Genomic DNA, 12,435 nt, shown 5'->3' with positions numbered 1-12,435 from the left:
ACCAGCAGTCCTTTTAAACCAGTGGTTTTCAACTGGTGCCAGTTCGGCTTTCCTGGGGACATTGAGCACTGTCTGGGAACATTTCTGTCTTTCGCAGCTAAAGAGCCAGGGGGCGCTCCTGGCGTCGTAGAGGCCAGATATACCGCTAAACATTTTGCAGTGCACAGGACAGCTCTCTGCAGCAAGGGGTGATCTGGCCCCAAATGGTAGTAGTATCCAAGGAGAGACTCTGCCCTAAACCAGTGGCTGGACACAGGATTGTTCAGAGATCAAACCTGAGGCACTGTTCCTAAAGTTAGTACTACCGGCCTTGTTCTCATAACTCATGTTCTCATAACTTGTTCTCACAACAGATATAGAAATATCTTTATATACATTCACTCACCCTTACATCTTTTTGATAGTTTTCATTTTACCAATAGAACATCTGATATTTATCATGCTAGTTAATGAACCATTTTCTCTAATAAAATCTCATTTCCAACAGTCACTGTGCTAACTAGCAAGGCATCACTTTTGATCAAGACATGGATAGGTGAAGCCCTGGTTGCAGCCATATCTAATGCTTTAAGCTTCCAAGTTGTGGAATTTTTGATAAGAATGCTACCTGCTGATCGCTTCTGGATTGTGCATTGTTGACTAATACGCCAGCAGCACTGAGTTCAGAGCTTCATCTAAGTGATGTGCGCATATACCATCCCACTGAGGGTGCTCTTGTACTTTGAAGTACTGTCACATGCTGCAACAGATTTGTTTCCCAGAAGCTGTGTCTACTTACCTCCTACAAACTCTTCCCCTCAATGCACTTAATTTCATCTTGGCTACCATGTCCTGAGTGTTTCCCTTGTGGAAGATAGAGGAGTAAGTCTCTTTTCTTGTCTTAGAAAGTCTGAGGTTGACAATAGGAACAGTGGGTAAGTGAACATGTATAATACAAGATAAAGTCAAAAATATGTGCCCTGAGAGACACGTGGAAAGTTTTATTAGGTGTAAAAGTGTGAGAGGCAGCAAGGGCAAGGGTATGACATGGCAAGAGCCACATGAAGGAAGAACATTCAGAAGGTGTTTTAAAACATGATAGGGGTCTGGACTGGGTCAGTGCCTGGTCACCTGGTGATGTAGCTGAGCTCGAATGGATGTCCTGGTCTCCTGACCCCTCACCAAGTGGATTTCCAAGTATGTCATAGTGCTGGTAAGTGCTGACTTACACTGGAAAGCTGAGGAAGTAAATCTGTGATTTAAAAATGTTTTTTTCCCCCCTCTCTAAAACTGTAGAAGAAAGCTTGTAAAATTGTTTGTGATTTCATCTAGCGCTTAATGCCACTGCTTCTGTCAAGTAGCATGATCTGCACAAATGTTATGAGAGAACTACTGGAAAAATTTAAAGCAAAGTGCTACTAGGGTGCTTTCTGTTCTAAATGTATGTAGCTAACAACCTCCTCACTTCATTGTTAGTTTACTTTTTAATTTGAAAGACCACTTATCTTTGCCTTTGTTCTTTTCAAGAGAATAGGCAGATACGCTCCCAAAAGACAGGGGAACACATTCAGTAGGCTGTTTATAGTAAGTTGACAATATGACATGTAGAGCAGGGTCCTTTGGGGAAGAGAAAACAAACAGAAACAAGTGGATTTCATCAAATCCAGGGAGATTGAGTATGACTTCCGAACTTGGGGTCAAGACGTCTGTGGGAAGAATGGTCTTTGCCTTTCGTCCCTTGGTCTGTACTCAACCTCCATCAGCTCTTACTGTGTTAGTGAACGTAACATTTCAGGCTGGGGTTTGCTCATAGCTTATGTGTCGTGCCTCAGTAGTCGCTGAAAGGTATACTCAAGTTGATAATAGCTTGGACGTTGTTCAGGGTCACTTGTCTGGCTTACCCTTTTGAAGATCACCTCCTGCTGTGGTTTGGAAACCAGGGCTTTAAGTATAACTCTTTGTTTATTAATGCCACTTGATAAAAGCTCAATGAACCCTATGTAATTTCTCATTTGTAACAAAAGTCTAGTATTCAGCTAATTAAATACATGGCCACTGTAATTATTTTGTTACGGCTAATTGATATTCACAGTGATCATGTTCTACAGTTTCTAAATGTAATATTACTTTATAAGGTTATGGTTCAGCCGCTTCAGATGTTTCCATTTTTTTTGTCTCTTAGCGTCAGCATGTAGTTTTATTTTCCTGTGTATCATGCTTGATGTAGGTCTAACGTGGAAGAAATCTCCTTTCCCTGTTCTTACTTGCCTGTGTGAGCTGATAGATGTATAGATTGGTTTTTGCCTACCACAGATTATCCTTATGATTGGGAAAGATTTAATCTTTCCCAGTTCATTATATGTGTGTTTCAGATTTGTTCAGTTCAGTCGCTCAGTCGTGTCCGACTCTTTGCGAGCTCATGGACTGCAGCACGCCAGACTTCCCTGGCCATCACCAACTCCCGGAGTTTACTCAAACTCATGTCCATCGAGTCAGTGATGCCATCTAACCATCTCAACTTTTGTCATCCTCTTGTCCTCCCACCTTCAATCTTTCCCAGCATCAGGGTCTTTTCCAGTGAGTCAGTTTTTTGCATGAGATGGCCAAAGTATTGGAGTTGCAGCTTCAGCATCAGTCCTTCCAATGAATACTCAGGACTGATCTCCTTTAGGATAGACTGGTTAGATCTCCTAGTAGTCCAGAGGACTCTCAAGAGTCTTCTTCCAGCACCACAGTTCAAAAGCATCAGATTTCTTACAAGATTTAAAACGATAAGAAATGTAGTTATAGGGATTTCTGTTTAGATTGATTTAGAATTGTTGCCTTTTCTCAGTTTTAGTAATTTCTATCTTCATAACATCATCCCATGGAAAACTGAGCTGCTACCTGCTTTGTTTTCTACCTTGAGGTATTGAAATTGAACCCTGGCCTTTAAAGAACTTTGTCCTTTAAAATATATAAGCTTTCCCATAGCACCAGCTCTCCCCTTACATGTCTGGTACTTGATGTGTGAAGTAACAGTACTTCCTCTGAGCTCAGTGATTGTGATGTCACTGCGTTTCCAGTGCTGTGTGCTTTGTTCCTCATCTCAGTCTTCCCGGAGCAGCCAGGCCTAAGAGGGCCGAGCTACCATGCCAAGAATCTGTCAGTGTGAAGGTTTCTCTAGGAACATACATGGAAAGGCACATGGGAAGCTACCTTTATGTCACAGGCAGAATCCCAGTTTTTACTTCCCTTAACTTACTGTATCGTTTGTTGTTAACAGCTTCAGGTCTCTTCTGAAACAAGGAAGGACTTTAAGGAAATACGTACGTGTTGTATACTTCATTTTGAATCTGGCTACCGGCACTGAGTGCCAACATCAAAATGTTTATGCGTTGGGTTTCTTAAAATTTGATTTCCTTGTTTTCTTTCTCTTGTATATGGCACGCTCCAGTTTTCCATAATGATCCATTTAGGCGCTTTCTGTCATGTTTTCAAGCCCAATCACATTATCCAAAATCTAACAGAATCTGAAGACTAATCAGTACACATCACTTCTTGAGAAGGAATAGCGAACCAGAGACAGTGGGGGGAAACCTTTTATATCGGTTTTTCCCCCTAAGAAATGATTCTCCTGTAACAGTGAATAACGTGTGGTCCTCTTCATTGTCATTTGTTCGTTTACAGTGATTCCATATCAGTCAGACAGTTCTACGTGGAAGTTTCATTCCCTGCAGTTGGCTTACCGCTTTTTCTTAAGTCGCATGTGACTCTTCATCCTCGGCAGCTATTAGTTTAGCCGGCGTATCCCAGGCTTATTTAAGTTTCCAGGTTCACACTGTGTGACTTTCTCTCCCAGCCTCACATTAACTGTTTCAAAGCAATGTGCCATTGAAGTGGTGTGGCTGTGTTTCTGGCTCTGTTGTTCTCCCCAGCAGACCTCAGGCTATTGATTCTGTTGACAGTCCAAGGGAAAGACCTGTGTTGTCAGCCTGTGGCTGGGTGTTTTCAGGCCTTTGGAGGTGGATCGTCTTTAGTGTGCATATCTTACCTTTTGCTGTGTTTCTTTAACAAAATTCCAAGGATCACACCTTACAATGTGGGAGTTTCTGCATATCTTTTATTTAGGTGGTAATCAACCTTTCAAAATTAAATTTGGTGGTTAGTGTAGTCTCTTTTAGGCCGAAGCTATATACTTGTGATACTGAATTCTTAATGTTTTCTAAATAGCCATAATAGAATATCTATTACTTTTTTTTTCTTAAAAAAGAAATCTCAGTGTGCAGCACTATGTGAACAAAAGCAACATTGTTCAGTGTAAATGGTTTAAGAACCATGATTGGTAATGTCATGCATTGAATGGGGAGATGATCAAGTCCTTATACATTAAGCATTTACTAGGGAAAATAATTTTCCATGCTATAAATAACTGTTCAAGTTGTTACATTGTTTTGTTTGTTAGTATAGCCACTTAATCAGTCACTCTTGTTTTTTGTACCATGTTATATTGCCATCTGATAATCACAGATAAATGTATGTGATAATAATGTTTAAAGGTTTTTTGATTAAAGAAATATAACTTTGTTACAGAGATTTTGGAAAATAGAGAATAGTCTAAGTAAGAAACCTATCCCGCTGTGCATATCATATCTAGTGTTAACATCTCAGCATTTATTACACTTTTTCTGGGTCTACATAATCAGGTACTCAGTTCTTCCTGTCCTTCCCTTCTGCCCACCCACCCCCGTTTCTTAACCAAAATTAGTAATTTAGTGTACATGGTAATTTGTGACCATCCCCCTCCCCTTAATATTTTGAGTTAAAGAAATCAATTATTCTATTAAAGCAGTATTTTTTAATGGCTCTCAATGTTTGATCATTATGGCCAGACTCAAGTCTTTATAATAAAGAGCTTGTTGTTGGACCATATCTTATTTACACAAACCTCTCTGTTGTTCCCAGTTTTTTGTTGCTTTAAATAATGTTAGCAGCGGTTTCTTAGATATAAATTTTTGTGTGCTTTTCTCACTATTTCTTAGAAATAAATGCCTAGAAGTGAAATTAGCTAACTGATAAGCAAATTAACATTAGTAAAGTTATATATATATAATTATTTTCATAAATTTTAATATGCTTTATTTGGATCAACTTAAAAATTTTATATTGTTTAATTCACTCTTTTGTGATACACTGTCGTTTGAGTTTTGACAAATGCGTGCACTTCTCTAACTACCATAATCAAGAAGGAGAATTGTTTCCTCACCTCAGAAAATTCTCTCCTTTGTCTTTTGACTGCAAAGTATGTTTATTTCTAATGTGGAAAATATAAAAAAGAAAATAATTAGAAACCCTCCATAAGCTTACCACTCTGCTATAACCTCTGTTGACATTTTATTGAATATCCTTCTGGTCTTTTATTTCTTCTTCCCTACACAAAAAGAGATCATACTCCCCTTTCTGTTTATAGTCTTTTCCTTATTTTACTTAGTATATTTTGAGTATATTTTAATTTAACCGTTAGATCGGTTTTTGTTTCTGTTTCTTTGCAATTCTAATTAATCTTATCATGAATATCTTTGCATATTGCCATAATTACTTAAATCCTAAAAGTAGAGTGCTTAGAGCTCAGTGCATATGTACGGCTTTCAAACTTATTTACATTTTGTCAGACTGACTTTTAAAATGCTTATGCCAGTTTATATCCTGACGAACAGTGTCTTGAAGAGCATGTTTTTCATGCATCTTGGGCAGTATTATTTTTACTTTATATTTTTAAATCTGATAGATGAATTATGGAATTTTGTTATTTTAATTTTCATTTTTGACTTCTTGTGGGTTTTTAAAAACGTGTTATGTACATTTTTGTGCAAATTGCTAGTCTATGTTACTTGGATGTTTTTCTCTTGACTCTTTTTGGGGATGGAGAGCTTATTTTTTAAGTGCTCTTTATGTGAGCAATACTAATTTCACTGTTAGGAGATAGTATTTCTTTCCATTTGCTTGTTCATTTTGTTTAATGTTTTTTTTATCTTATGGAGGTTCTCGTAAATCCATCCTTCTGCATTTCCTTTATATTTGCGGGGGTATGTGTTGAATTTAGACAGATCTTTCCCCTAGATCATATAGTCTTGCATATTTTCTTCACACATAATTTTATCAAAAATTCTTTCTCCATTGCTACTACTCCATTATTACTCTGTTACTTACTCCATTCAGTTCAGTTCAGTTCATTTCAGTCCCTCAATCGTGTCCGACTCTTTGCAACCCCATGAATCGCAGCACGCCAAGCCTCCCTGTCCATCACCAGCTCCCGGAGTTCATTCATACTCATGTCCATCGAGTCAGTGATGCCATCCAGCCATCTCATCCTCAGTCCCCAATCCCTCCTCCTGCCCCCAATCCCTTCCAGCATCAGAGTCTTTTCCAATGAGTCAACTCTTCCCATGAGGTGGCCGAAGTACTGGAGTTTCAGCTTTAGCATCATTCCTTCCAAAGAAATCCCAGGGCTGATCTCCTTCAGAATGGACTGGTTGGATCTCCTTGCAGTCCAAGGGACTCTCAAGAGTCTTCTCCAACACCACAGTTCAAAAGCATCAATTCTTCGGAGCTCAGCCTTCTTCACAGTCCAACTCTCACATCCATACATGATCGTAGGAAAAACCATAGCCTTGACTAGATGGACCTCTGTTGGCAAAGTAATGTCCCTGCTTTTCAACATGCTATCTAGGTTGGTCATAACTTTTCTTCCAAGGAATAAGCGTCTTTTAATTTCATGGCTGCAGTCACCATCTGCAGTGATTCTGGAGCCCCAAAAAATAAACTCTGACCCTGTTTACTACTCCATTATTACTACTCCTCTTATACTCCTGTTAGACTAGTGAGGTTTTTACTCTTATGTCAAGGAGCCATAGATTATGTGCTTGCATATGTGTGTATTTTTTATTTAATTCATTATTTGATTTTTAAATTACCCTTATACTTTCAAGCAGCATGAACTTTTCATTGAAATCTTCTATTCAAACAGTATTTAATAGTACAATGATATTCACATATGTGTCAAGTTAAGCAAGTCCTCTTATTTTTTCCCCATTGTCGCCTTTGGCTTGCATTTTAGGTAAATACTATCTGTCTGATTTCTTGGTTGACATTAGGGGAAAAAGTGTTTCTCCTAGTAAATAACTATTTCTCTGTTTTTTACATGCCACAGGATATTGAAGTCAAAGTAAGTAGCAAAACAGTTACCTACAACAAATGTGCAAATGAGCTCACCCAAGTTAAGCGTGTAGTGACAGTCTCCCTTACACAGGTTGAGCCAGGGGAACCTTGATCACATTGCATGGCAAAAGAGTGGGAATGCCAAAATATGTATTTTGCTTATTTCTTAAAATTTCTAGTCGGGCTTGTGTTCAACATTCATTGACCAAAAGTATGTTAAAAACTTTTCTAACATGGGTGATGTAGGCAGGTTTGTTGTCAGAAATAAAGGTCATTTAAATATAATAAAAATAGAAGCAGCAGTTTAAGAAATGCATTTTTCATTGTCCCTCCCCCAGTTTTATTGAGATATGATTGGCATACAGCACTGTGTAAGTGTGAGGTGTACAGCATAACAATGATTTGACCTACATACCTCCTGCAGTGATGACCACAATAAGTTTAGTAAATACCCATGCAGAAGTACTGGAGTGGGGTGCCATTGCCTTCTCCGCATCTCAGAAGTAGAAAAATGTGTTTTCCCTTGTGATGGGAACTCATAGGATATACTCTCGTATGATCTTTATAAGGTAGAACAGTATTAATGATCTTACCATGTTGGACATTACATTCCTAATGTTAATTTATCTTATAACTGGAAATTTTTATCTTTTGACCACCCTCATCTGTTTACCCCTCTCTCTTCCCCTCACCTCTGGTAGCTACAAATAAGATCTCTTTTTCTCTGAGTGTTTTCATTTGTTTTGTTTTTGAAGTATAATTGACCTGCAGCACTATGTTAGTTCTTGGTGTACACCATTGTGATTTGATATTTCTGTATATTGGAAAATGGTGGTCATAATAAGTCTGGTTGCCATCTGTCACCATGCAGAGATATGGTACATAATTATAGACTTACCGACTACATCTCCCGACTGTAGTACATTCCTCATTTTTGTGAATCATTCATTTTGTAACTGGAAGTTTGTATCTCTTAATCACCCTCGCTTATCTCTTCCCCCAGGTACCTCCTCTCTGACAGCCACCTGTTTCTTCCTGTATCTATGACTCTGTTTCTCTTTGGCTATATTTGTTCATTTGTTTTGATTTTTTAGATTTCACATATAGTGAAATCATACAGTCTTTGCTTTTCTCTATCTGCCTTATTTTACTTACCATAATACCCTCTCAGTCCATCCGCTTTGTTCCAAATGGCAATATTTCAAAGAAGTGCATTTTTAATTTAGCTTCAAAAACATACATAAGAAAGCATTATTTTTTTCAAGGGTAAAAATTTTATTGCTTGATTTTTAATTTCATAAAAAAGATAAATTAGTTAAATTAACAGTTATAAAATTACTTTTATTATTTTACTTTTAGTTACTTAAAATTATTCAAATAAAGAATTAGAATGGTTTTTGCCCTTTTTGCTAAAGACAGCTATGCCATTAAAAAGGAAGTAGACCAGTACATTTATTTATATGCTGGTTTCACTGGGTGTTTTAAGGGTTCTCATATGTAAGGTTTATGTACAAAATGTTATATAGGCATTTTTTATTGCTCAAGAAAGGTTAATAACTATGTGTCTTTTGCATGGGATAAAAAATCAAAGTTTTATTAAGCAAAATATTAATCCTTGAAATTACTCTTCGAAAGAGAAGTTAAAGAAAACTGTCTGTGCTGTATTCTGACATTATCAGAAACATTTGGACAAAGTAGGACACAGCTGTTACAGTTTAAAAAATTACAATGCAGGCCCATTCTTTACATTTAAATACAGCAATCATCATCTTATAAATGTGTTTTCTATGGCAGAGACCTACTAGCCTGCAAAAAACTTCCTCTTTGTATACGTATTTCTAATGGAATTTATACTTAACTTTTGCTTTGCTGTTACTGCTTTTTCTTAATATAGTATATTTTTCATTTCTTTTTTTAGGCTAAGCAGCTGGAAGAGAAAGATCGGGTGATAAAGAAGCAGGATGCATTCTACAAAGAGCAGCTGGCTAGACTGGAGGAGAGGGTATGGCTGTTACTTGTCAGTGATTCTCTTCTCTTAAGCACATCTGCAGTGTTCCCATGGGTGTATTTAAAAATCAATACATTAGAACTGTAACCACTTTTCCTAGTTAAAGAGTGGCCAGGAAGTAAAGAAGCCAACCAGGCCGATAATTATCGAAGATAATGTCATTTCTACTTTGGTAGTTTTGCGTATTGTTGTGTTACTGGCTCGTTGATAACATTTTACTACTCAGGAACTCCCCCCAAATATTTTCCACTATACGTTTAGAAGCTGCATTGTCTCCAGGTCAAGCAGAAGAGTGCTATTCTGGGCTCTCCCAGACATTGACTAAACTTGAGCACGTTCTTAGAAGCGGAAATGTTTTGAAGGATAAACTGTCTTTGTGAAAGCTCACTTTCACTGTACTTGTGGCCAAGAAATGAATGTCTTTATCAAAACTGGTGGACAGGAGCTGAATAATAGGACTCAGGAGAAGAGTTAGGATGGAGAGAGGAGGAAGTACCTCTGGTCTCCATTTCTATAGAATTTGACAAAGACTCGAGGAAATTGAGACGGAAACAGGAGGAGGCAGTGGGCTTAAGATTGGATATTTGGGGACTCAATCAGTGCCCCTGTTCAATGAAATATTTTATTGTCTAGGATAATTTCATACCTAGACCATGAGGTTGCAAAGCTAGTTTTCTCTTTGCTTTGACTGAGACCTCCAAATTTGATTTGGAATAGCATGTTTAGTAAAAAAGTAGAAACTAAGAAATAGACGATCAAACTCCATTCAGTACAAATATTTGTATGTTGTCTTCACCTCTCCCTATGTCATTGAACTTAGTACTTCTTGAATGTAGGGACCATTTTCTCATTGTTTCAGCAGATGTCTGTATATGTCAGGCCCTGATACTGCCAGAGAGAAGCTAATGAAGAAAGTAAGTTAAACTGCTGCCCTTGTGGAGCTTAAATTCATTAAAACCCTGTCAGCATGTTGAATGGCAGATTATAATAACATGCAAACAGTGAAGTGGAAAGAGGAGTCCCAGGGCCTAGGAATGTAGGTGTGGCGCTGGGTGAAGGACCTTTCTAAGAGGTATCTGGGTGTGGGAAGCAGGCCAGGACCAAGCCCTGAAGCAGGGTTGTGCTTGACATGTTTGGAGAGGCTAGATGGCTTGTGAGTTGCTGTCTTCAGTAAGAACTGAAGCAAGAGGGACTTATTAGGTTGATGCAAAAGTAACTACAGTTTTGGACTGTGAAATTTTAAATCATAACTAGGCTCAAATATATCTTTATTAATCAAAATAGGAACCATTGCAATAAACACATTTTTGCCAACGAGAAATGACCCTTGAGCTATGGTTTGCAGAGGACTGATTTAGTGCATGGGTTCTGACATCTGGGGTTTTAGATTCAAGGCCCTGAACTGGCATTTACCTGCTGCCTATCTTGGAGTGATGTTGGTGGTTTAGTCACTAAGTTGTGTCCAACTCTTTGTGACCCCATGGACTATAGCCGTCAGGCTCCTCTGTCCATGGGATTCTCCAGGCAAGAATGCTGGAGTGGGTTGCCATTTCCTTCTCCAAGGGATCTTCCCAACCCAGGAATTGAACCCAGGTCTCCTTCATTGCAGGCAGATTCTTTACCAGCTGAGCTATGAGGGAAGCCCTATCTTAGAGTATCATATGTAAACTTTAGGTTTCCTCAGCTATGAACTGAGGATTTTATAGTACGTACCTCGCTAATTTGTAAAATGAGATAATCCTCATAAATTACCTGTAAGACTGTCCAGGGCAGAGTAACCATTCAGTCAGTGTAGCTCTTCTTTTACTTCTATCCCAAACACTGTTTCTGATGTAATGAGTAAATATTATCTGAATCAAATGAGTGAGTGAAAGTTTTTCAGGTGGTTAACCAGGCACCTGCTTTTCCCCCACCCAATGATACTTTTCTTTGCCTTCAAGTATTACTGTGCTAGGTATGTTTTGAAGTTCTCATCGATCACTGTTACATACAAGAAAAGGCACTGATAAATATTTGCCCATTTCTCATAAATCACCAGTTTCCTAGAGATATTCAGTGATTGGTTTGAGGCACTGAGAGGATGGATTTACTCTTGGCCAATTAAAGATGGTGCTGGTGGTAAAGAACTCTGCTGTCAGTACAGGAGACATAAGAGAAATGGGTTTGATTGCTGGGTTGGAAAGATCCTCTGGAGAAGGACAAGGCAATCCACTCCAGTATTCTTGTGTGGAGAATCCCATGGATCACAGGAGACTGGTAGTCTCCAGTCCATGAGGTTGCAAAGAGTCAGACCACTTAGCAACTAAGTTTCCACCACATACAACATTCTTAAAAAGTTTGCTTCCCATCCATGTCAGCTTTGATAAAGCTGGCAACATTTGCAATGAAACAAGTATTTGAAAAACTTAAAAATGGCTTTGACTTTCTTTGTCAGTGAAGAGTTGATACCTTTGCCTATTGGTTCTAAGAAGGGTGAAATTAATGTAGAGTTAAATTACACTCATTACTCCTCCCGAGTTGAAGAAAGGCAGAAATTATCTCAGATGTCTGGGGAACCAGCTGATATGAATACCAGGGAGGAGAAAGCTCCATTCACACAAGGGAATGTCTAATTGATAAGGAGAGTATTAAAGTAGAATCTAGAGACATCCCAAGCTGTGTTACAGAACTGCTTGTGTTTTCAAATGCTCAGTAGACTTGGGTTCATATTCTCAAATGACCATAAATTTCTCACTTTAAAGCAAAAGAAGCACAATGAGATATTAAAATAACTCTTAGGGATATCATGCTGTAGTTGCATCATGAAATTTGCATCAAGTCAATGAAAATGAATAGCTGAGTAATAAGATTATGAGTCATCAAAAAGTGATAATGTACAGATGGTTAACAAAAACATGAAAAGATGTTCAACATCGCTCATTATTAAAGAAATGCAAATCAAAACTATAATGAGGTATCACCTCATACCGATCAGAATGGCCCTCATCAAGAAGTCTACAAACGGTGAATGCTGGAGAGGGTATGGAGAAAAGGGAATGCTCTTGCACTGTTGGTGGGAATGTAAATTGATACAGCCACTGTGGGAGGTGGTATGGAGATTCCTTAAAAAAATTAGGATTAAAACCACCATATAACCCAGCAATCCTGCTCATAGGCATATACTCTGAGGAAACCAAACTGAAAGAGACACATGTATCCTATTGTTCATTGCAGCATTATTTACAGTAGCTAGAACACGGAAGCAACCTAGA

At 38.2% G+C, this 12,435-nt stretch overlaps 1 protein-coding gene across 2 annotated transcripts in view; it reads left to right on the top strand.

Moving 5' to 3' along the window:
- Window positions 1-12,435, top strand: part of CHCHD3 (coiled-coil-helix-coiled-coil-helix domain containing 3) — a 289,889-nt gene that overhangs the window by 177,762 nt on the left and 99,692 nt on the right. The window contains exons 5-6 of one of the 2 annotated variants that reach the window (XM_068972962.1): window positions 7,169-7,183; window positions 9,095-9,178. In XM_068972962.1, the coding sequence (XP_068829063.1) occupies window positions 7,169-7,183; window positions 9,095-9,178 (99 nt within the window). The remainder of the gene's footprint in view (window positions 1-7,168; window positions 7,184-9,094; window positions 9,179-12,435) is intronic. The other variant, XM_068972961.1, reaches the window with a different exon arrangement.

Source organism: Capricornis sumatraensis, chromosome 5, assembly GCF_032405125.1.
Source record: "Capricornis sumatraensis isolate serow.1 chromosome 5, serow.2, whole genome shotgun sequence".
Taxonomy (NCBI): Eukaryota; Metazoa; Chordata; class Mammalia; order Artiodactyla; family Bovidae; genus Capricornis; species Capricornis sumatraensis.
This window is presented reverse-complemented; position numbering and strand designations above follow the sequence as displayed.